The sequence below is a fragment of the Solanum verrucosum genome, unplaced genomic scaffold, assembly GCF_900185275.1.
Source record: "Solanum verrucosum unplaced genomic scaffold, falcon-dt-bn FXZP01000218.1, whole genome shotgun sequence".
In the NCBI taxonomy this organism is placed as follows: Eukaryota; Viridiplantae; Streptophyta; class Magnoliopsida; order Solanales; family Solanaceae; genus Solanum; species Solanum verrucosum.
The window spans coordinates 2,397,934-2,418,101 of record NW_026020464.1 but is presented as its reverse complement, the minus strand read 5'-3'; the positions used below and the strand labels follow the sequence as shown (position 1 = coordinate 2,418,101).

Sequence of the window (20,168 nt, the reverse complement as noted above, 5' to 3'; positions counted from 1 at the left end):
GCTCAAATGAGCTTAAAGATGAGTTGGGCCTTGACTCGCTCAATTTGACCTGCTTAATCTCTAATTATTTTAATATATTGTTATTTAAGTTTTATAACCACAATTTGAATTTCAACTCAAGAAAATTTAAAAAAGAAGAAGTTACAAATGGATAGATAAATCCTAAAAGATGTAAAATAGATAGTTCAATATAGGAACATACATTACATCAATACAAATAAAAAGTCTTAAAACGGGTTGAAATTGGAGATTAAATTGGGTTCAATTGTGGGTTAAGGCTTGAATGAGTTGAGATTGAACCCAACCCTTAAAATTCTGGGCGGGTTACCTATTGTTGGGCTCATTTTTGACACCCCTAGTAGCACCCCAATGTTGTGGCCTAGTGGTCGTTGTAGTGGGAGAAGGACCATGAGTTCTTAGCTTAGTTGCGTGGACTCTTCACTTTGATGCCGCATCCGTGTTGGACTTTCCAAAAATGCACTACTTTTGGCAAATCCGACACGCACCCGTTGAAATTTTTGAAGAGTCCGAGCAACATAGGTTCTTAGGTTCAATCCTAGTGGAGGCTAAAATCACTAGGTGACTTCTCCCATCTGCCTAAACCTTGGTAGACAGAGTTATCCGATATTTATGCCGGTGGAGGTACCCCCCCCAAACCATCATCATAAAAAAAGGGTTATATTTCTTTCTTGAAGTTTGCATGTCTACCAAATCTGTAATTTTCTGCAGCAGAAACATACTAGATAACATTAATTAATTTTGGGTTCTTTGGACTTGTTGAGTCTAAGCTATTTTACGAAATAAAATGTGAGCAATAACCAACTAAGAAAACCGCTTGTTACAAATAAAATCTTCTTGTTCAAAAGAGATAATGTTACTAATCTGACCGACACTGAACTTGGTATAATGAAATAGTTGAATGATTGAAAAACTAGATTATTCAGGAAATACATATTGAATGCTGATGTTATGCATTGAATTTCTAAATCTGCACTTTTGTACTTTATCTAGTACCTTTTTGGTAGTGATGTTAATAAAATTACCATTACCGTATTAATTTTTTTTTATTGACTTGTTCAACCTGACATCATTAATGAGTCACTAGTTCAACTGTCCCTCGAAAGATAAGTGTTAAGTAGTCCCACATCGGTAGAGGAATGAGAAATTGGTCTTCTTATATGGACTTGGATGAACCTCCCTCCTGAGCTTGCTTTTGAGGTTGAGTTAGGCCCAAGTACTATATCTTAACATGGTATTAGGGCCAGACCCATCCCAATTTGTTGTTCACTGATGTTGGACTCCCATTTATAAGTTTTCACGCTCCAGTTGAGGTTTGTGCATGCAAGGGAGTGTTAAGAAGTCCCACATCAGTAGAAGGATGGAAAATTGGTCTCCTTGTATGTACTTGAACAAACCTCTCCTCATGGGCTAACTTTTGAGGTTGAGTTAGGCCCAAGTACCATATATTAACAATAAGGTCGATAAGTACCATGCAATTGACACCCATTCTATATTTAGAAACTTTTATATTGACACCCATTCTATATTTAGGGCCTACTTGGATTGACTTAAAAGTTGGTCAAACCTACATTCAAGTCTTTTTTAGCTTTTGAAAGTGTTTGGCAAGGTTAAAAATAACTTAAAATAAGTTAAAAATGACTCAAAAAAAAAGTTAAAAACCAAAATTAGGAGTCACCCTACTTTTTATTTTTTGACTTAAAAGTCATTTATGTTTGACTTTTTTATTTTTTGACTTAAAAACTACTCCCTCCGTCCCATTTTATGTGGCACCATTTCCTTTTTGGTCAGTCCAAAAAAGAATGTCACATTTCCTTGTATGGTAAGTATTTAAAGGTACAATTCCTCTTTTACCCTTGTTGGTCCCACTTAAAATCTTAAAATAATACTCCAATACATTTATGAGGAGAGAGAAAAGTGAGTCTACTTTTTAAAGGGCAATTTGGTAAACATTTCAAAGTCTTCATTTATTTCTTAAACTCCGTGCCCGGTCAAATGTTGCCACATAAAATGGGATGGAGGGAGTACTTTTTTTTTAAGCCAATCCAAACAGACTCTTAGAAACTTTTATCATGATTTTCTAGGTTTTTTGCTAAGACATGCTCTTATAAGAATTGACATTACATGTTGATGAGTAGTAAGTTAATCTTCCATTAGTTGAAAATTTTAAATTTAGGAAGCTCATGTAAGCGATAAATTATGGATATTATAATGTCTGCAGGAATTGGATATATTTGTTTATATGTTAGTAAATAGTAATACTACTCCCGGAGCTTTTGCTCCGTGGTAAGAGCACAAAATGTGATGTGTGGATTAGGAGCATGTCAAGAGTTTGAACGCTACTGCAGTCAAAAGTCTGATATTCAAGTGGAGAAGAGTTGAGGGAAATACCTGTTATCCACTGAGAGTCTCGTAAGCAAGCTGGTCCTTTGGAATCTCTCGGTTGTCAAAAAGAAGTGATACCTACTTCTGTCAAACGTAGAGTATGCTTCTTGTCATAGTAAAACACAGAAGTATTCCTTTTTTTTTTTTTTTTTGAACTTAGTATTCCCTTTTCTTTCTTGCTTCTTTTATCTCTTAATTGACCTTGAATTGTCGTGTTTTCTGATCAATTGAACTTGCTTGCTGATAATTTTTGTCTTTTACTTTTTCGATGCCTCTGAAGAAGTCTGCTTCTTCCTTTTGTTGGGTGAATTTCTACGAAGTCTCCAGGTTGTTCATATTTTTAAACTGAAATTATTTTTGTGCATTTGACAAAAGCAACTTTATGATATTCGGTATGTGTACTAAATGTGCTTCCATGACCAACTAGTGTTGTTTAGATTGTATTAGCTGACTGTCAAGTAAGATAAGAAATTGAATTTCCCTACCTTTCATTTGGTGCTGTTGAACTAAAGTATGGAGAAAGTCACCTTTGTTGCTCTTAGCAATGTGTTCGATGTTAGCCAGAGATCACACTCCTTTCCTCTTTTTCAAAAATTATCACTTGTCCTTGAATTCCGCTTCGACATCACCTGGTAGTCAGATGGAGATCATAGTTATGGTTTTTGGTCAGTACTAGTTATAGCATACCCTTGCAAGGTTTTTCTGGTCATACACCCTTCCAGTTCTACTTCAAGGATTTCATCCACAACCATTTGTTGTTTGCATAATTGAAATTCATAATATATTGTTCAACCTCTGCCACGATTTCTGGTTCTGGAAATCATTGTTTGTACTGCTGATACTTTGTTTTGTCAGGAAGCAACCTACTAGGGGAATGGTTTTGATTATGAAGATATCGGCTTACAGTTGCCGCTCAAAGCAGCTTACTGCCTAACCTTCTGCTGTTTCTAACTACTTTTTTTTATCTCATGCAGATGAAGGGCGAGTGTTACCCTCTTGACATTCCCGTTATCTTGGTGACAGTCCAGACCGCATCACTAGATTCCTAAAACAAGTTGCTCTGATAGCTGTTGCTGCACCAGCTTGTAGATCCTATGTTGTAGATAGCATGGTGTTCAATGACTAGCTAGAAGAGTGAAGAAAGTGATATTGCTGCTTCTCACTATATATCCGCGCTTTGGTAGGAACCTTTTTAACCTATGTATGCTAACCTGCCATTGATGTTCTTGATTGTAAGAGCTTTCGTAGGTTGTAGTAATAGCTTGTATATATGAAGATCAAACTTGCTTATTCTGTACAGAAGATTGTATTGATATCGTGTTACCGGATAGCTGTAGTTAAGTTAAAATGCTTTTGCCAGATAAAGAGGGTAGCACCTAGTTAGGGATGCTGGGAATTTTGAAAGGATCAAAGAGGCACAGCAAATATGTTACTACTAGATTTTCCCTCTGGATATGGCAATGCAAATTTTATTCAAATTATTGAATTCTTTCTTATGCTTAAACCTATTTTTTTTCTCTTTGTGCTGTTTACCCTATTGAAATACAGAACATAAACTCATTTTGCTTGATTTAGCCAAGTTATTTCAAGAACTTGAGGTGTGTTAAATAAGGAAAACTCAGTTATTTGGTTGCATATTTGCTCTTCAGAAGTTCTCGTTTTATTTTCAAAGTCAGCACTTAGTCAAACGTCATCACATAAATCGGGCATAGCTAACTTTTGAGTTAATTTGTGCAACTATATTTGGTAATGTGGCACTGTTGATTGGATAGTGACAAGGAAGCCAACTGGACAATGATGCTGCCTTGGCAGTTACATCAATGCTGATGTTTCAACTTACTGAACAAATATAAATATCTTAGATGTGAAAGATCATCAATTGACATAGATGGCTAACTTGAGAATTAGCTATGGAATGTTGGTTTCATGAATAATTAGGTAGAGACTAATGAATTACAGCCCTGATTTGCCAAGTTTTTTAAAGCTAAAATTACTTCTCATTTCAAAATATGTTTAAATTTGATGTGTTTGGTCAAAAAAGAATACTATGTATTACTGAGCAGCACATAAACAATCAATCTTCTGTTGTGCAAAAACTACAATTTTTTTGCTTCTTTTTGCGAAGTTAAGGAATATAGCTAACTTGTATTCTGTTGGTAAAGGCAAAGATATAACAAGAACTGAGAGAGCAATTGCTAGTACATTTGACTCTGACATATAGAAACTTAACATGTTACATGGTATAAAATTGTTCAAGTGCTGCAGAATTTGGATACATGATAATAGACATATCTGTTAATAGCATACACATATACAACTGATATTACGAGCCGTATCGATCAACTGCCCTCAATTTTGAAACCCCCCTCAAAGATTTAGGACTGTCAGATGGTGGTTCCATTCTTTTCAAGTTCGCGTTGCCTGGCTCTTTCCATCTTTCGCTTACGCCATTCCTCCACAACTGTACACAAGTTTATTATTGAAGGGAATGAGTTTAACGAACAATCGTACAAAATCATGCTTTAACTATGCATTGCATTTGACCCAAGAAAAAAGAAAGGAACTCTCTGAAGCAAATTCTAGTAAGACTTATTAACATCTAATGGTTTCAAAATGCAAGAAAAGAGTACTAGAAGTCATTACCAGAATAGAGGCACAACACTTTTCAGCCATGGAGCTCGACACATACAATTAAAGGAGCAGTATCTCACAGGTAAAGTCCATTATGATAGCAGAAAACACTGGCAAGAAGCAGATGAATAAATCTATACTACAGATGCATGGCTAGCTCAGAATTCTATTTGCCATTCAAAAAGATGAGAACTTTTTATGTCCATTTTATGTAGGCCATGCTTGTTTCTCAGAACTATTGGTTCTCATTAGCACGTTGGATGCCTCACGCATGAAAGGAGAATATACAAGGTAGGAGAAGCCCCTGGAAAACCATCTTGAGGTTGTAGTATATGTTCCAAAAGCACATGTAAGAGATGCACACAACAAAGTCCTCATGGATATCCCTGATCTAAGATGCTTATTGTGTGACTAGTTGATACCCATTAGTTCTGAGTCTTTATGGAAATTAACAGGAGTTAACACCAGCGATAGAATGCAGTTCTAGCACTTCAGACGTTTTACACTCGATTGCAGTGCATTATCTATTATCCAGGTTTAACGCTGCTACATCAATGCTGCATCTCAGACTATGCAAGTACTAATGAACAGGGTAACCAAGCATAGTTTTCTGATTTCTGTACATACAATTCATGCTGCACGATAAGAAGGATGACATATAGTTTTTACACCTAAGAGAAGGAAAGGGAAACTACAGCAGGGCAAGAGATGTCTTACTGACTGAAATTTAAACAAAGGAGGATAAATGTAAATGGACTGATGCTGTGATGCAACTGACAGTGGTTTACTGGGAACAGTGTTTTCTGTTGAAGATCATACATGATTTGATAGCTGTGATTTACCTAGATTAAGAGATGTAAATTTGCCAAAAACATCTAAATTACCGAAGCAATAATCAACGTACACTACTTAGTATAAATGCCCAAACAAACTTGAGGGAATAATCAAACTTAACACTTCTCTCAATCTTTCTTTCGTTATTCTTCCTAGTGTCTTTTTTAGGATACTGGATAAGACAAACTACTAATTCCTATATCACAATTCAGTCCTCCTCTTCGAGCCTACTTGCATCGCTCTCATACTCCTACTAAAACCGATGATAATTCTTCTATATTCTCTGGGTATGATCTCCTTCTGGACACTGTCTTAGATCTTATAGAAGTAGAATATCAAACTTTGGTCCTACAATACGTGCCATCGTCTGATTAAAATTACTTCTCCAAGAGGTAACGTGCATTGAGTTAAGACAAATAAAGTTGATGTATTCCTACTGACACTTAAGTTGTCCTTCATATAGTCTCAATTCATTGACTGAATTCAGAAGAAAGCAAATGAACTGTTAATTAAAGGAAATCAGATGACTGATATATTGATAATAGTGCTTTTTAGAAGATATACAATTGACTGAAGCTTGCTATGCCATTTAATTGAGCAAAAAGTTTCTTTTACTGCTTCCAAGAGCTGCAGAAGACATTGTTGACGGACTCACCATGAGGCTAAGCATTATAGAGGTCTTTTTGTGTCTAAAGATAAGATAAAGAGTGTCCAGAGGGTTGTTGATATTTACCTTTAACGCTGCCTGAATCAGAATAAGACCGATAATTGTTCAGTCTAGATATGAGGTCTACTGCAGCAGTCTGCTTTGCATCCTTCTGTTGGAGAGGATCTGGTTCGACATGACCTTCTTTCTGAATTTCCTTCACCTATAACGACAGAAGATATTATATTCTCCAAAAGTCACACAAAATAGAAAACAAAACATTACTAATACTATTGATGCACAACATCCTAATTATTCAGCTAAAACCAAACAATAGGAAAAAGGAGGTACCTACTCTTTTAATTAGCTCCACAGGTAACATAGCACGACGAATCTCTTCTGCTTCCGTTATATACCTTTCAACTGCAAATCAAACAGTAAGATGCCATATTAGCCATTCTCTTACCAAAACTAGGTTAGGTGATCCTGCAACAGTTATTTGACTAGAAAATGAAATATCCTAGAACAACTTTTAAAGAGCAAATCTGTCTATCTACAAGTCCACCTTTGTTTTTGATACGCAGGAGGGAAACGGGAAGAGTCCTCTAACAGGAACCGGACCATGCTATTCTGGATAAAAATAAATGTTTTTGCCATCATGTTCATTCATAAGGCGCCCTACTATTCATGTTGCAGCCAGTATACCACTACCTTAACAGATTCTGAAGGAAGTGGATATCTTTTGTTTCCATCGAATCATAAGCTGGTGCAAAGACAAAGCTAATGCAACTTTTGACTGAGGTTACCAAGTAATCACCCAATTTTACCACCAAAATGACAGATAAAATTAGGATCACTTCCATACCAAAAGGGGTTGCAGAAACTCAAAAAGGGTCATATGGCAACTTACAAGAAACCTTATTTTGTGCTATTTAAGCAAGAAATCTCACTAATTAGTTTGTACTAGAGGGAATACAAAAGAAAGTCAGTAACTTTCCTAAATCCTAATCTCATATACTCTCAATTATGCTTCCCCTTTCTGAAATTCCAAGTTCAACACTCAATTAGATCAGCAAATGTAGCAATTCCAGTTCAAAGTAATCATTTTTACATTTCTTAATCAAACAGCAAAAATCTCTATCATATATGCACTTTCTCAAAATTTATGTTTTCTATTGCTACCCTAAGCACAAACCCAGAAAAGTCAAACAGAAAGAAACACAATTTTAACCTAAAAATGAAGCAAATTTAAAGGAAAAAAAAACAAGAAGAGATGGGAACCTGAAGATGGTGTGGTGGAAGATGAAGAAGAGAAGAAACTATGAAGTATAAAAAGGGCAGCAATTATATTGAAGAAAGTGACAATAATGGTGGCATTCTTGAACGACCACCTTAATCTCCACCGATGTTGTACATGTACCACCTCCATTTTCAATCCTCAGCTGAAAAAAAGTAAGGTTCTTGATTTACCAACTGTGTTTGCTAAATGGAAGTTTCTCATAAATTGGAAATTACTGATTTGGGATCTTAAAATAATAAAAACTCGGGATGACTCCGTTGATTTGAATAGTTCGATAACCAAACGATCCCTAAGTAATTTAACTAATATTGATCATTGAGATGAAATTGACAAAACTATATTATGAAATTAACTATCCTACCTTCTGTGATAGTCAATTTCATTAAAATGGAATAAAATGAGTTCTTATACTAATTAATATTTATTAAGACTATAATCAAGTTTCATGTTTAGATTTGGCACTTCCGTGTCACAGAGCTTAAGTTTGAAACTTCTTGCCTGTAAAAACAAGAGGCTTGTCTTTTGAATCGAGCTCGCTGCATCGAACTTGCCTAGTGTGGATTATCCTCTCTCTTGTGTAATTTGCAAGCTATTGCATAAGAGTTGAATTTTATTCTATGCACGCCAAAAATAGCGGCTATGTATTTTCCTTATCATAAAAAAAAAAAAGACTATAATGAAACACAAAATAAAATAATCACTTCTTTTTAATTTGTTTATCTAATTTTAACTTAAAATATAATTATTTTTTTAAAAAAGTCTTATAATATGATATGTAAATATGTTCTTCAATCTTATGAAGTTAAATAATCGAATGAATAATTAGAATTAAAGAGTTACAACTTACAAGAGATTAAAACAGATTAAACCAAAAAAAGAAATTGAAACAAAAGGAGTAATTAGTAATTTTATCCCGATATTATTATTCCGATAATTGCACCACCCAAACAACCCCTAAGCAAGTAATTATTTGTAGGAGATCGGTGGCGTAGCTCAACGGAGAAGAGAGAAGAAATTAGGGTTCAGCATGGCCTCACGAGGGATTCTGTCGAGGGCAAGTAGAATGAAGACGAGGCTACAATCAGCACTTGAAGCTAACTTAATTGAAGTCGAAGACGTTTCTTACCAGCATGCCGGTCATGCCGCCGTCAGGGAAACAGGAACAAACGAGACACATTTCAATCTCAAAATTGTGTCCAACAAATTTGATGGACAGAATCTTGTTAAACGTCACCGTATGGTGTATGATCTCTTGACTGATGAATTCCAATCTGGTTTACATGCTCTATCTATAGTAGCTAAGACACCCAAAGAAGATGGCATGTAATTGTTCAATTTGAGTAGATTTTATTGAGCTGAATAACTTTTGTATGGAGTATATTTTGGTTATTATGTCGAAACTCAAATTGAGATAAGCTATGAAGTGTTGTGGTGATTATGATTAATTGTTGTTGCTACTTGTTCACTTCTTAATTGTTTTCAGTATGGTTTCTTTGCTATTGTATTTCTTTTACATGCTTGCCTTTTGCTATGCTTTATTTGAGCTGATTGATGAGGGAATGTATTCACAAGATAGTGGTAAGTCTGCGTACACACTACTCTCCTTAGACCTTGTTTGTGGGATTACGTATTGTGTTGTTGTTATTGTTCCTTTCTTGTAGGCTCTGCATTGCTTTCCTTATTAGTTGTTATGTTCTCTTCTTCTTTTTTACTTGGATTTGCTGCACTTGAAAGTTGAACCAAGGCTCCTTCAGAAACAACCTCTCAACCTTGACGAGGTATAGATAAGGTCTATGTACACTCGACCTTCTCCAGACTCCACTTGTGAGATTTTATTGGATAAGGTCTGCGTACACTCTACCTTTTCCACACTCCACTTGTGGGATTTCACTGGATATATTGTTGTTGTAGGAGATATGGGTGAATCATGAGTTCTCCCATCTATTTGTTTTCCTCCATAACCCTGTTTGATAAAAGTCTTGTGTGATTTCTCTTGTTAATTGCTCTGCCTCTCTTGATTTTGCAGTCAAGTAGAGAAGTCTTGTTGTTTACCATAACCAGATTTTAAAGTTAGCAAAAGTTAGGATGATGTGATTGAAAAGATTATTGGCTAATGGGGCTATTCGAAAAGCTTTTTTTCGTCTCATGTGTTAATACTAGTGCAGGATGCTTTAAGACAGCTGTGTCATTCTGCAAAACTATGGCTATCTACTTAAAAAAAGTCTAATCATTTGATTATGCCGTCCTCACAGTTCCTTATCTCTTGTCTTGAGGGTCTGCTGCACATTGATTTTTATGGCAAGTTTTTTTTTATCACTATCATTGTAATTTAGTCTGTCATGGGAAATTATTTACCTCTTTTTACAAGGTTATTGATTTATCTTTATCTAGAGATTTACCTTATAAGTGACTTGATCATGTAAGTTTTTACTTCATCAGTACATAGAACTTAAATCCTGTTTGTTTTCCATATTTCTAGTGTAATTCTTCTTTTACTAATGTTTACTCTTGCTTGATTATTTTTGTCATTTCTTTAACCTCTGATATTGTTCTTTTATGCCAGGCCGGTTTTAAGAGATAATATTTAGATGGAGGTTTAGCCTTTTTATAAGTTTGTCTCTTTATATACATAGTAAAATATCAAATGGACATATTTGTTGCTCTTGGATTTCTTCTTTGTCATTTCTGTTGATTCATTGAGGATAGAACAAGAAAGGATTTTCCCAAAAAACAAATTCAGAGGCTTATAAGTCAGTGTAAAGTGAATATGCTCTTCATCGAAAAAAAAGTGTGAAGTGAATATGCTCTTCATTGAAAAAAAGTGTGAAGTGGATATGCTGATTAAAAAGTCTACTTCTACATATTTTCTGACTCTAGTGTGGCTGATCATCGCCTTGGTAAGTTATTGCCTCACCAATAGTTAATCAGACACAAGACCCTCCTCGGGCAGATTCCTCTTTTTGCTCCTCTGTCCACAGGTCTTAGCAGCCGTTTCCAGCTGTTGTTCCCCTCTCAAGAGCAGGTTCTTACGTATTACTCAACCGTCCACCATTGGAAATACCACTTTCCCTACGACTTGCATGTGCTAAGCATGGTGTCAGAGATCATCCGGAGCCAGGACAGGACTATTCTTCTCAAGCATTTTCCCAATGCAGGTGCTTTAAATAAAAAGTAAAGGTTCCAGATACTATTTGAACAAGAATTGTGAATCATGGATTCTAGTTCTAGTCATGCCAGAAATAAGAAGAAAGCCAACCAATGTAGTGATCATGCTGAAGGAAGACAAGGATCTCTTAGACAAAGATTGAATGAGTCAAGTTTTCAATTGTCACGTGGCACTTCTGGATCTCTTGTACTATCGGCTCCGACCATCATGAAAATAGCAAAACAAAGATTACTCAATCATATTTCACAGAAATTTGATCCTTATTCCATCATTTTCAATCCCCTTACAGCTAATTCTGGCCTTTCTCCTGAACTACTGCAGGATTTGGACCTAGCTGAACTACTTCAAGCTTCTGCTCAACTGGTTGCAACTCGAACATTTGATCGTGCTAGAAAGCTGCTAAGCTTGTGTAACCAGTCTGCTTCTGCTACTGGTACTCCGGTCCAGAAAATCGTGTATTATTTTGCTGATGCTCTTCAACACAGAATTGATAGAGAGATGGGGAAAATGCTATTTACTGGAGAAGAAGATATTGAAGTATATTCTATTGAGATGGAAGAGTTTATCATGGATCTTGAACCTGCTGAATTTGCAAAGAGGCCATTGTATGCCTACCGCCAAGCGACTAAATTCACTGGAATACAAGCCATCTTAGATTGTACAATAACAGCAAAAAGGGTTCACTTGATTGATCTTGCTATAAAAAGTGGATCACACTGGACAACGTTTATGCAAGTTGTTGCTGATCTAGATAAATGCCCACTCGAGCATCTCAAAATAAGTGCTGTTGGAAGGTCCAAAAGGATGATGGAAGATGTAGGGAGGAGATTGTCAGCTTTTGCTGCTGAGACATTAGTAAATGTATCTTTTTGCTTCAAAACAGTTGTTTCAGACCTGAAGAATCTTAAGTCAGATTCCTTCGATGTAGAGGCTGATGAAGTCGTTGCATTTTACTCAGATACAATTCTTTGGACTATGTTAGCTTGGCCTAATGAACTTGAATCTATGATGGAGGTTATTAGAAGCCTTGACCCTTGCATAATGGTGGTCATTGAAGCATTAGCAAACACAAATTTACCAAAATTTATAGATTCTTTCGACGAGTCTTTAACACACTTCAGTGCTGTTGCTGATTGTTTTGACGTTTACCACAAGGGTGTAGCAATATCTGGAGGATTTTACATACAAAAAATCATCAGAAATATGATCACATATCATGGAGAAGAGACCGTTCCTCGCTATGGGGATCTTAAAGTGTGGAGGGACTTGTTTTCCAGGTTCCATATGGTGGAAACAGAACTGAGCCACTCATCCTTATGCCAAGCAAGTTTACTGTTTGAGCTGCCCAAGTTCCGCGGATTCTGCACTTTTGAGCTGGATGGAAAATGGCTAGTTATCAGTTGGAAAGGAACCCCAATCATCTCTGCTTCTGCCTGGACGTTCCACTAATACTGGAGAGAAAAAGGGGGTCACAGATCTGAATTTTGTCATCTCCCTTCAGCTTAAAGTTCTTGTTTTGACATTCTGATAAGAGTAAAGATGGAAGATGTTGTACTTTCTCGTGTGCTTACTGTTTTCTTAGTGAAAATTCTAGTTCCGTCACTGGCTAATAGTCTATCTCTTTTTTATTTGGACCAAAAGAGCATCATGCCACACTTGTTGTAGTATGAAATGAGAAATTAGAAGTTTTATGTTCTTTCTAATATCTCTTTTCTTACTTGAGTTTAATTTCTATATACTTTGAATGTAAAAAACAGTTTGTAAAACTATAGGCCATCTAAAAGATAATTGCAAGTAATCATCCTATATAAGTAACATAGAAAATAGTGCAGGCCGCTATAACAAGTTAAAATAGTCCACCTCAGTGTGTCTTGTTAATTGTACATATAAATATGTCATTTAGCAACTTATCCCATATTTTATTTTGTCACCAATCAAGATTGTAACCAATAAATATAGCAAAATGAGCAACAAAAGAACTTGCTGGTATATTTGGAAGCAAGTAAGAAGCAGATAAAAAAGATGATACCTAAATCCGTGATAAAAAAACATATATTTATCATGATCACCTGTCCATCTAGTTTATCTGTAGAAGTGAATTAATAATTTGAAGTTTGTGATTTCGCAATGACAAATCATAACTTTAGTAGTGCATCCATGATCCACCCCTCCTCGCTACACCACGGTTAAAAAAAAATATTATTAGCATGATCATCCGTTCGTCTAAAAGATATGAAAAGACAACAAAATGGGAAAACACAAAACAGACGTGGTCGGCAGGATTCGAACCTGCGCGGGCAAAGCCCACATGATTTCTAGTCATGCCCGATAACCACTCCGGCACGACCACTTGATGTTTATATTTCTCACAGTATAAATACATTACTTAAAACTGTTAAGAAAATGAATTGAGTGATTTTTGATTTTCTCTTTATCTTCATCAATTCTCTTTCGAGTGTTCGAATTTCTACAGTCTTTCAATTTTTCTATGCTCATACTCCATAGAAGCTGCTTAAATTTCTTGTGTACATCTCTCTACAGTTCAAAAATCAATTCTTTGCACCATTTTGGAGTAAAATCTTGGCCCCTCTTCTAAATGTTTCGTGTATGAGACTTTCATCAGTGGCTGAAGCTTTTTGGTCCAAGATAAATCCTGGGTATTCTCTATTTTCAGTTTTCTTTATCAATTTCAGCTTAAAGTTTCAATCTTTATACATTTTAAGGCATTTTCTTGAAAAAAAAAAGGTAGTAATTTGAAGCTTCTGAATATGTGTTTGATGATTTGCAGGCATAAATTTAGTGTGTTTGTTTTGATAGTAAGATGGCATTGACATTCCTTAGAGGGATACAGCTTAACCCGTCTATGTTATACCCTTCTTCATATTTTGCAAGAAAACATGGTGTTTTGTATTGTTGTATGAGAAATGCACAGACACAAACTGCAACCCAAGAAAAGGAACAGACTAAGTTGAAAGTTTCCACACAAAGCCAACCGAAAGCAGTTGATAAATTTCTGAAGGATTTTGAGGCAGTTATTGGGATAGAAACCCATGTTCAACTTTCCACTCTTACTAAGGCTTTTTGTAGCTGCCCTTATAACTATGGTTCTCCACCAAATACCAGTGTTTGTCCTGTTTGTATGGGTTTGCCTGGTGCATTGCCAGTGTTGAACTCAAAGGTGATAGAGTGTGCAGTAAGAGTTGGCCTTGCACTTAATTGTAAACTGTCTTTGAATTCCAAGTTTGATAGAAAACAGTACTTCTATCCTGACCTTCCAAAAGGGTATCAAATATCACAGTTTGATGTCCCAATTGCTAGTGGTGGTTATCTTGATGTGGATCTTCCACTCGAGTATGGCGGTGGCCATAGAAAGTTTGGCATTACCAGGGTGCATATGGAAGAAGATGCAGGGAAGCTGCTTCATACCGACGGTGGGAGCTACTCACAGGAAAGAGCTCCTTCACATTTAAACATTCCTATGCTCACCATTTTTTTTTCCTATTTTCAGACCCTTTGTTTCAGATAGCATATTCTTATAGTTATCAGATGCATCACATTGTAATGTTATGGCCATTGATGTTTGTATCAATTTATGGTGATTTAGTTTGTATATGTGCATGAATAGAGTTAGATTATTTGATCTAACATACTTGTTGCTTCTATTGATAAAGTATTTATTGTGAAGTTTAGGCAAGTGTTGATTTGTTTGGCTCTCTGATACAGGTTGACTTAAATAGGGCTGGAGTCCCATTGTTAGAAATTGTATCTGAACCAGATATGAGAACTGGTATTGAAGCTGCAGAATATGCTGCAGAATTGCAAAGGTTGGTCAGGTATTTGGGAGTGGGTAATGGGAACATGCAAGAAGGATCACTTCGCTGCGACGTCAATATTTCAGTTCGTCCTATTGGGCAATTAGAGTTTGGTACAAAGGTTTGCATGATGTGCTTTACATATCTGTTGCTTTCCCTTGTGCATAGGAAATACTAATTTATAGCTAGACAATTCAGGCATGAAGATTCTAAATTCTAGTTTGCTTTCCTTTGTGGATGTTTTTCTGTCTTATCTTGTTCTGCCATTCTTCTGGGTGGATAGTTCGGTAAGTTTTGTGTTATAAGTGATACATTGGCTCCTATTCCATTGTTCATCTATGCACCACAAAGAATGGCTCCTATATAATCAGGCCAATGGACAACTTAATTTAGAGGCAGGTGTAAGTCCAGTTTGGCCATTTATGAAATTCTTGCTTTAGCCTTAAACTTAGTAAGGGACTGTACTTGTCATTTGAATGTGAAATGTGGTCTATGGTAGGTCCTAGAGGAGTCTATATTGCATGCCAAGTTTTGTAAACCCAGTATTCATATTCTGATGAACATAATATCAGCTTCATTTGGTGGAAACTGCCTTTGTTTGACAAATTTGAAACTGGAGACATGTTTAGCATGTAAATTTTTGTCTTAATTCCTCAAAATACATATTAAATGCCATTCAAGACTTTAAGTTAGCTGTCCTTGTAATTGTCGCTAGAGTGAGTGAGTGACCATGATTTCCCCATTTTCGCAACTTTCATGTCAATTACATTGTTTCTTCTACATTATGGATCAAGTTTCTACTTCATCTGGTGTTAGTTCTTTATTGTTGCTTTACTTTGTTCTGGAAATTCTCAGCAGTGAGTGTTTAGTTTAAGTTGCATATTGTTAAGTCAGCATTCTATATAATGAACTGATATATTTTATCTTGTCTCAGGTTGAAATTAAAAACCTGAACTCCTTCTCATCGATGAGTAGGGCCATTGATTATGAAATTTCAAGACAGGTGGAACTACACAACCAAGGCCAGATTGATCAAATTGTACAGGAAACTCGTCTATGGGAGGAAGGTGCTCAGGTATGCAACTGTACTTTTTGATACTACTGCAGTATGTCAGACTAGTTTACTCAAGTCTTTCCATGGAAAACTTATATGCTTTAACTTTCTCATACATCTAGAAAACAGTAACCATGCGAAAAAAGGAAGGACTTGCTGACTATCGTTATTTCCCTGAACCTGATCTTCCTGGAGTTACTCTCACCGAGGAGTATGTGGACAGTATCCGTGAGTCATTGCCTGAACTTCCAGAAGATAAGCGTCGGAGGTACGAGAAAATGGGCCTAAGCATGCAAGATGTTCTATTTCTTGCCAATGACATCAATGTAAGTGCTTCTCATCATCAGGTTCTGCTTATACTGCCTTACTGGCACGTGGACACTCCAGTACTAAAATCTATCAAGCTGATGTTATTTTGTAAGGGTTTAACCTGTGCATGAAGTGCTTCTCGCCGGAAATTTAATATGATGCTTTAAATCATTAAGCATCTAAAAGGACAAGCATTATTTGACTTTTAGATACACATTCCATTTAGCTGAATGCCTCTTGGAAATATCTACTTTACCTTCTCCCTTCTCCTTCTCTTCCAATGGCCCAATGAGACCAAAGTTGGGTGGGTTGGTGGTGGTGGTGAGAAGAGGGTGGGAACTTGGATAAGTAAAGGAATAGAAGTGAAGTGAAGGGAAGGATGGTGTTGTTCAAGAACACTACCATCCTTTCATTGACTTAATGGTTTAACATGGATGGATTCCCCTATCAAGTTTGTCTTCAAAGGAGCCCTAAAGTAGACATCATCATCCTGTTATTAAAATTTCTGGACTATTAGCTTGCATAATCAGGCCTTTCCCAGCTTTTCCCATTATTTCTTTGTAGAAATATCCAGAAACCACTGATAATTGCATGTTTCAGATTGCAGATTTTTTTGATACAACAACTGCAGGAGGTGCTGATATAAAGCTTGCTGCCAATTGGATTATGGGAGATATTGCTGCGTACATGAAAAATGAAAAAGTGACTATCAATGAGATTAAACTTACCCCTCAAGAACTGGGGGAGCTCATAGCTTCCATTAAAGATGAGACTATCAGCGGAAAGATTGGGAAGGAGGTAATAGCACTTTGGGTGCTGATATAACTAAATTTGTTATGATTGAAATCACATCATATTTTTTTTTATTTTTTCACATCTTATGGTTTTCCTATACATAATTAATAGAATTTTTGTTTTGCTGATTTTCTTCACCATTTAGAATATTTTTGGGTGTGTTGAGGTTGGGGGTTTGTCCAGTCACAAGTAACTATCTGTTAGGCTTCTTAATTCTTCTGCGAATCACTGACCTTCAATTGGTTGCAGTCCATGTTGTCTTTGAGAAGCCAGGAATTGATATAACAACAACAACATACCTAATGTAATCCCACAAGTGGGTCTGGGGAGCTAGGATGTATGCAGAACTCACCCCTACCTTTGTGAGTTAGAGAGGTACCCAACGCAGGATAGTGAGAAAAGAGACAACAAAGTAGCAAGATACAAAAAAATGTAACAAAAGATAGTAATACACATTGAAGAATAAGAAACTATGCGTTAATTGATAATAATACTAAAAGGAGAGGAGGAAACTAGCCCAGTCCCTCCCCCACACAGAATGCGACATCACTCATCTACCTACTAACCTTCAATCCTTATCCTCGACCTACATATCTGAGGTCATGTCCTAAGTCAGCTGAAGTTGTGCTTTGTCCTGTCTAATCACCTCCCCCCAGTTCTTCTTTAGCCTACCTCTACCTCTTCTAACTCCTGCTACAGCCAACCTCTCGCACCTCCTTAATGGCACATCCTCGCACCTCCTCTTCACATGTACGAACCATCTCAGTCTGCTTCCCTCATCTTGCCCGATGTTTCTTATTGGTGTTGATGCTTTGGTTTACAATGTTTTAGAAACATTATAACTGAAGATGGAACATATATCAGGAATTTAACATATACCTTCTTCAGACAGTCACGACTGATGAGATCTGCTATAGAGGCCACTTAAAAGAGTCCCTATGTTAGCAGCAATGTAGTCTCTCTGTAACTTCAGTTTATTGTTGTACCGGACTTTGTGACAATCATAAGCTTTTGTTTGAGTGTGAGAAATCCGTACTGATCAAGAGTCTTTCCGGCATGACTAGTTTGGCATGAATTATTTTTGATGATACATCTTAATATGTGCATGGATGTGTGCATATAAGAGAGGGAAATAGTATCACTTGTGCATGATCAGTAGCATTCTTTAGAAATGCATAATATAAGCTAATGGGTCACTTTCTTCATTGGCTTTACTTTGATCCACTCTGTTCAATTATTATGTTTCTGACCGATCAATTGTTATTGAACTTTACAGATTTTATTTGAGCTAATCGCCAAGGGTGGAACAGTCAAGGGACTGATAAAAGAAAAGGATCTGATTCAGGCAAGTCGGCTTGCAATATTGCAAGAACTCTAGTATTTTTCTCTTGTTATAATAATTATATAGTAAAATGATTTTACTGTTCTGTTGATGAGCTTTATAATCATCTGTTGAACTGGATTCTTTTAAATCTCAAATAAAAAATTCTCGAATAAACTTTCAAGACCATTAACTTATCACCTGTCACCAATGACTCTGTTCTCTCATTCTGATGGATAGAGTTAAAATCATAGCCCATGTCACCTGAATCGTAGTCATTTAGAGACCCTTTGATTGGATAAGGAAGCTGATCATGAAACAACTACAAATAAAGATACTTGACGATGAATGTTGACCCCACAAAGACACTGAGCCTATTAACTTTAGATTGCTTGATGATTGTGTAAATTATCTGATGTGTTGATACTTAATCTTACTTCCAAGGTTTCACGATTTGCGTAGTAGAACCTAATTATAACAAGTTGTAGATGAAAATTTTGGTATTATTGTGGTATCAGCTTTAAAAACCAAATGCTGTTAAGCCTTCATTGTCTCAGTTTGATAAAAGCCTCGGCACAATTCCATTAACCTGATTCCATGAACTGTACGGATTATCTACTGCTCATAGCATACACATCACTGTTAAAACTTACCATTACTTATCTATCAAGAAAAGGTTCATGGTTAAAACTTCCCAAAATTATCTTCTGAAGCGTGTCAAGCTGTGAATATGTTTTTCAATTATGCTGCCTCGAATAGCTATCTTGTCTGGAAACATCTTGACCTAAGTGAGCCATGTGTAATTCAGACTGACTGCCCTTGTGGTAATGTTTCTTGATGTTAATAATTTGTATAAAGAAGTGTTTGTTGTTACCGATTTACACGACTGGCAATTCGAAACCAGTTAAGTAACTGAAGCATATTTATTATTAAAGGAATCTAATGTACTTTCCCATTTTTGAATAAACAGATTGTTGACACTGCGGAGATTGAGAAAATGGTAGATAAGGTGATTGCAGATAGTCCAAAGCAGCTGGAACAATACCGTGGTGGTAAAACTAAATTGCAAGGTTATTTTGCTGGCCAGGTATGTTTTCATTTCAGTCTTTGAAGTTTGTTGTTTTCATATCGTGCTGGCTATTGACTATTACTTTTCACATTGTTGTGCTGATTGCTAGGTGATGAAGGAATCGAAAGGCAAAGCAAATCCAAAACTTTTGAACAAAATCCTTTTAGAGAAATTAAATGCCAAAAGCTGATGTTGGCTGTCATCTGATCATGTACAAACTCCGATTAGTTCTTTCTTTTCCTGATTCATATATGCATAATTAGACATTTGCTTCCCTCTCTATCTTATTGCTTATGTTGACTGTTACCATCTTTGCAATGTGATTTCAGCGATTGGCTACTGATGAAGAATCGATATTAACTGGTGATAATCTTGATATCGCCAACAAGTGGAAGCACCTGATAAGAGCTTTCAGATCATTTGCAGATCATCAGAACTGAGGTAGAGAAATTTAGCAGAGTTAGGATAGGTCATTATTTTCGACATTTTTTGGACTAGTTCTTAATAAGAACAACGATGGTATATTTTCGAACTACCAAAGTTATGATTTATGTACTAGCATCAGGGGAGAATAAGCTAATTGTTAATGCAATTGCAGCTGATACCTTCTTCCTTAAAGTGTAATTAAAGCATACACTTCACTATGGATTGTCCTTTTTGTTAATAACTTTTGTTGCCTATTACACATAAGTTGTGAGCATAAATTAGCTTAGCTTGCTTATGAGCCCAGAGTTTGAGATATTTCAATAAATCAGAGACGTTGAACTTGCTCAATTGGCAACAAGTTCAGCCTCATAAGTAGGGGTGCCAAATGAGCGGGTTGGGTTG

At 36.2% G+C, this 20,168-nt stretch overlaps 3 protein-coding genes and 1 non-coding gene across 4 annotated transcripts; 2 read left to right on the top strand and 2 right to left on the bottom strand.

The window, feature by feature from the left end:
- Positions 1-4,628: 4,628 nt before the first annotated feature.
- LOC125808923 (uncharacterized) lies at positions 4,629-8,127 on the bottom strand. The gene is made up of 4 exons (XM_049488599.1): positions 7,796-8,127; positions 6,870-6,937; positions 6,602-6,737; positions 4,629-4,864 (listed from the first exon to the last, which is right to left on the bottom strand). Exons 1-4 carry the CDS (start codon positions 7,941-7,943, stop codon positions 4,788-4,790), a joined length of 429 nt encoding a protein of 142 aa, XP_049344556.1. The 5' UTR covers positions 7,944-8,127; the 3' UTR covers positions 4,629-4,787.
- Positions 8,128-10,172: 2,045 nt separating this feature from the next.
- Positions 10,173-12,429, top strand: LOC125808714 (GRAS family protein RAM1-like). The gene is made up of 2 exons (XM_049488367.1): positions 10,173-10,969; positions 11,302-12,429. The coding sequence occupies exons 1-2, from the start codon at positions 10,964-10,966 to the stop codon at positions 12,427-12,429; spliced, it is 1,134 nt and encodes a 377-aa protein (XP_049344324.1). The 5' UTR covers positions 10,173-10,963.
- Positions 12,430-13,248: 819 nt separating this feature from the next.
- TRNAS-AGA (transfer RNA serine (anticodon AGA)) lies at positions 13,249-13,330 on the bottom strand. Its single transcript has one exon. It is a non-coding gene; the product is annotated as a tRNA-Ser (tRNA).
- A 429-nt stretch (positions 13,331-13,759) lies between these two features.
- LOC125808924 (glutamyl-tRNA(Gln) amidotransferase subunit B, chloroplastic/mitochondrial) lies at positions 13,760-19,958 on the top strand. Its single transcript, XM_049488600.1, has 9 exons — positions 13,760-14,434; positions 14,704-14,913; positions 15,727-15,867; positions 15,969-16,172; positions 16,756-16,953; positions 18,227-18,295; positions 19,242-19,358; positions 19,450-19,551; positions 19,670-19,958. The coding sequence occupies exons 1-8, from the start codon at positions 13,802-13,804 to the stop codon at positions 19,528-19,530; spliced, it is 1,653 nt and encodes a 550-aa protein (XP_049344557.1). The 5' UTR covers positions 13,760-13,801; the 3' UTR covers positions 19,531-19,551; positions 19,670-19,958.
- Positions 19,959-20,168: the final 210 nt, after the last annotated feature.